Genomic DNA, 4,179 nt, shown 5'->3' with positions numbered 1-4,179 from the left:
GTTGGTTGCTTGTGATCTTGTGTCCTATGCAACATAGTGCCTGCCAAGTAATCTGTAGAGTGGGTTCAGTCAGGGAACTATCTGTTTGTTACTCCCTCCCAACGTCATCATTTTATTGTATCTTCAGGTTTTGGAGCCGGGCTCAGCTAGGCAAATCTTGTGCCAGCCAGGGGAGTCAGCTGCTTACCAGTCTGCAGCTCATAGCTGGGCTGGTCCCATAGAGCTTCCCTCATGTATCTGGGACCTTGGTGGGGCATTTGGACTTGTCACGTGACTCCTCCAGCTAGATGTTCTAGGAGTCATCGGGTTTCTTAGGCCCTTGAGCCAGTGTTTCAGACCCCGGGGGGATACGCAAAGCTTATGGCCTGGTCTCTGCCATTGAGTGTCTCTGCCATTTCCTACTGGCCTAGCACTAAGCTAAAGTAGGGGAGGGGACAGCAACTACATCTCAAAGGCAGAAACAAAGAATTTGTAGCCGTGTCCATCACTTTGGTCCCACCTACAAACAGTGCCTCTATAGCTGTCATGGGCTATGTCAACCACATGAGCAGTGGGCTCCTTGAACTGGGTAGACAAATTCTAGCACTGGTCAGTCTTGGTTGAGCTGACTGGCGGCTGCTGCTGCTTGAGAAATGGGTTTTTACTGGACAGTTTCAAAGTCCTATCCTAGCATGCACCTAGAATATATTTCTTCCATCTCATAACTCAGGTATTTACATGCAAAAGTATTTTGCATGAAAAATTGAAAGCAGACTGTCCAAGACAGGCCTGTACATTTAAGTGTGCTACGTAAACAGTAAAACGTGTACATCTGCTCACGGCAACATGTTCAAAGCTATCTGGTTCCTAGGGATTATTCCATTTTAAAAGTCAACTTCAGAGATTTAAGGGGCCCAGACTACATAATGAACACAATTTACAGACAAAAGGGCCAGGAAAATCTGACTTTTATTTCTTAAATACTGTGAAGGAAGAGGGGGGGAAATGGTCCCCTGGTGAGGGAGGGGCAAAGAGCTAGGGATCCTCAGCAAAGGCCCGGTGGGCACTAGGGAAGCGCTGGGGGCTATAGTTGGGGTCTTCCTGCAGGCGCTTCTGTATATCAGCCCGGAGCTAGAAAGAGAACAAGCAGGTTGGAGGGCTTGGCCAAGGCCCTAGGATCCCAACAAACACGCAAGGCCATCCCTCAAGAGCTAACACTTCCCCACCAGCTAACACTGTCAGTAGCCCAATAAGGATCACTGAGCCTTCCCAGATGCTACTAGGGGAAAAGATCTTAAAAAAACGTCAAGTAGTAGCCACAGACCAGTTCATCTCTGAAGGGATGTGGGGAAGAGGGACCCTAGCCCAACCCCTCCCACTAGACCATCCCTATTCTGCTTCAAGGTGGGGGCACCTGCTGCCTGTAGCTCTCCTGAACCTCTGGTGCCTCCAGGTCCCGGCTCAGGCTCTCAGGGCTCGTCAGGGGCCGAGCTCCGGCTGCCTTAGCTGCCCGGCTCACGGCCTCTGAGAGAAGCAGCTGGGGGCCCTCACCCTGCATCGTCTGGGGGACGGGGTTGGGAGGGAAAAGAGGATCAACGTCAGATCCAGTACCACCACCCAGCTCACCCTTTCCACGAGTCAACCAGTATCCACGCCAGGAGAAAGAAGGGAAATAGTCCCATGTGTTTAACAGCAGAAGTGCTGCCTTAATATTGTTTGGCTCTGGCCAAAACAGCATTTGAATGTGTTGGACTCGCTCTTCAAAGCTATCTGGTCCATCAGAGGAAACCCACGGTAAGGAAACTGGGCCTTAGGGATTAGGGAGTTTCGGGTGACAGGGCTGCTGGCAAAAAGACTAATGGGGCAGCCACGAGCAAGTCTGAGTCTACAAAGGTTTCCTCATCAATTAAATGAGGGGGCTAAACTAGAACTCCCTCCTTCCAGCTCAGTTTGTTTGATTCTAAGCATGACGGGAATTTGGATAAAGAGGGATCCTCAGGGAAGAGGCAAACCCACCTTGCGTCTCTTGGCGGGCATACCACTGAGGTAGGCATCGCTCAGGGGAGGCTGGGGTTTCACCTTCCGCTGGCTCTGAATGTCCTGCTGGATAATAGGGACCCACTCCTGGGGAAGAAAAAGATTAGGAAGTCACTGCCACAACTTTCAGCTGCCTCGGCCCACCGATCACCTGACACTTACTGGGGGGACTGCAGCTGCCCAAGGTTCTGTCTCAGCTGAAGCTCCATCCTGTTCCTCTTGGGAGCCCCCTTCAGGGGCAGGAGGTGGGCCTCGGGACATTGCCTCTTCCGCTGTTGTTCCCGGGGCTGGGGAAGCATTCTCCCGCTGCGGGTCAGACAGCAGGAAGAGTCAGAGTTCTCAACCCCCAGACCCCCACCCCCATCCCTCCATTCAGTCATCTGGTCCCTCAACCTCTCTCTGGTACCTGAGGCTCAGGGGATGTTCTCTCTGATCCCTGAACTTCCATTGGCTCCTCAGAAAGTGGCTGTGAAATTGGACAGAGGAGAAGACAAAAGGCCCTCTTAAGTCTCTCCAGCTCCCTGCAGTCCCCGGATCCCACAGCCCACCATCAGGGCCTTTACCTGTGGGGGATCACCAATCCTGCGGACATATCTGAGGATGGCATCTGGGCCCACAGGCATATGCTCCAGCACTACCTGAAGCCTCAGTCCCATCATAGTGGTCAGCCAGCTCACCAAGGACGGGTTCACCCCACGAGACATGCGACGCTGAGGGGCAGAAAGCAGACTCAAACACAAAACCCTCAACCAGCTTTTGAAAGGTATCAAAGGGTAAAGGATGGCAGTTTGGAGAAGAAAAATGAAACTGCAGGATACCAAAGAGAATGGAAACCTGAGGAAACAAAAGGCTGGGGGATCTGGGCGGGGTGCTCACAATTCGGCCATTGATGACAGCAGCTAACTCCATCTGCTGTCCCCCCAAGCAGTGCAGGTTCAGAGCCAGGCACTCAAACAGGCCCTGGTTACACAACTCCAGCAAACGGGCCCCAAATCCACTGTCTGTGGGCAAGACAAGGAGGGCGTGCTGGCTCTGCAGCCCTGCACACCACCACACCCTACTCCCCCGACCCAGCTGGCCTGACCTGTGCAGTGCAGAACGTGAGCAGCAATGCTATTGAACTGCTCCTGCAGAAATTCCAGATTCGTCCGGATGATGTCCACACCTGGCTGAACCTGCACCAAAGACTGAGAGACAAAACAGAGAACCAAAAATCAGGAACCCCAAGACACTAGGAGGCAGGAGGAACAGAAGCTATCCTACCAGACTCAGGAGAGGATGGGATGGGGAAGGGTTACTCACAAAACTCTCCCGAACATATTCTTCTAGCCCAGTGATCAATGTGTGAGTTGCCATCTATGGGGGGGGAGGGGGGACACACACAGCACAGATTTAGATTCAAGTCCCAGTCCTCAAGACACTTCCTCCTCCACCCCCAAGACCAGGACTGCTTGGGCTGGGATAGTCACAGTTTAGGTGACAGATACACTGAGTCAGGAATTAGGTACTGCAGGTGAGGAGGAGGCGGCGGAGGAGGAGAGCTCTGGGACCCAGGCCTTCATTTACCCTGATGTTACCAGGTGTGGGCTCCTGGCCACCCAGGTAGTGCTGGTGAAAGAAGGATCGCAGCTGGGGCTGGAGCCGCTGCAGTGGCTGGAAATGCCCATGGAGAAGCATCACCACATCCACCATGGAGAAGTTCTGGCACAAGAGAGAGAGCAGGGCCCCAAAGAACCCTGTGGACAGTGGCAGAAGTTAGCAATGTCTTTATCACCAACCTACCCACCCACCCCAGCCCAACACCCTCATCCCACCTTAGCAATACCCCTAAAGACAGGTCATCTACCTTCCCCTGGCTGCCCTTTCCCGGAGAAGGCCAAGGCACCCTCCCCGCCATGCTCACCAAGAGCCCCATCAGCCCCAGGCTCAAAGATGTTGCTGGACCCACTGAGGCGCTGTATGAAAGCGGCGATACTTTCACTGCTGCCGGCCCGAGCCCCTAGGGAGCCCAGCAGGGAGCTCAGCACTCCCTGCACCACCGAGGTAAAAAACTCCGGGGACAGGCTTTCAGGACCCAGGCCTCCAGGACTCCCTGCACCACCAGAAGGGGACCCTGGTGGGGGCATGGTCTGCTGCTCCGGGGCCAGAGGTGGAGGTGGGGGC

The 4,179-nt window shown here is 54.0% G+C and overlaps 1 protein-coding gene across 2 annotated transcripts in view; it reads right to left on the bottom strand.

The window, feature by feature from the left end:
• Nucleotides 1–929: 929 nt before the first annotated feature.
• The window catches only part of BAG6 (BCL2-associated athanogene 6), a 12,105-nt gene continuing 8,855 nt past the window's right edge, over nucleotides 930–4,179 (bottom strand). The window contains exons 16-26 of one of the 2 annotated variants that reach the window (XM_014534488.1): nucleotides 3,920–4,179; nucleotides 3,583–3,752; nucleotides 3,319–3,372; nucleotides 3,101–3,203; nucleotides 2,893–3,017; nucleotides 2,580–2,726; nucleotides 2,423–2,482; nucleotides 2,179–2,322; nucleotides 1,996–2,103; nucleotides 1,394–1,540; nucleotides 930–1,110 (exon numbers count right to left, since the gene is read on the bottom strand). The exon at nucleotides 3,920–4,179 is cut by the window's right edge and continues 6 nt beyond it. In XM_014534488.1, coding sequence (XP_014389974.1) covers nucleotides 1,015–1,110; nucleotides 1,394–1,540; nucleotides 1,996–2,103; nucleotides 2,179–2,322; nucleotides 2,423–2,482; nucleotides 2,580–2,726; nucleotides 2,893–3,017; nucleotides 3,101–3,203; nucleotides 3,319–3,372; nucleotides 3,583–3,752; nucleotides 3,920–4,179 — 1,414 coding nt within the window. In that variant the 3' untranslated portion in view covers nucleotides 930–1,014. The remainder of the gene's footprint in view (nucleotides 1,111–1,393; nucleotides 1,541–1,995; nucleotides 2,104–2,178; nucleotides 2,323–2,422; nucleotides 2,483–2,579; nucleotides 2,727–2,892; nucleotides 3,018–3,100; nucleotides 3,204–3,318; nucleotides 3,373–3,582; nucleotides 3,753–3,919) is intronic. The other variant, XM_014534489.1, reaches the window with a different exon arrangement.

This window comes from Myotis brandtii, unplaced genomic scaffold (assembly GCF_000412655.1).
Source record: "Myotis brandtii unplaced genomic scaffold, ASM41265v1 scaffold130, whole genome shotgun sequence".
In the NCBI taxonomy this organism is placed as follows: domain Eukaryota; kingdom Metazoa; phylum Chordata; class Mammalia; order Chiroptera; family Vespertilionidae; genus Myotis; species Myotis brandtii.
The sequence above is the reverse complement of the archived record's forward strand: the minus strand, read 5'-3'. Positions and strand labels throughout refer to the sequence as shown.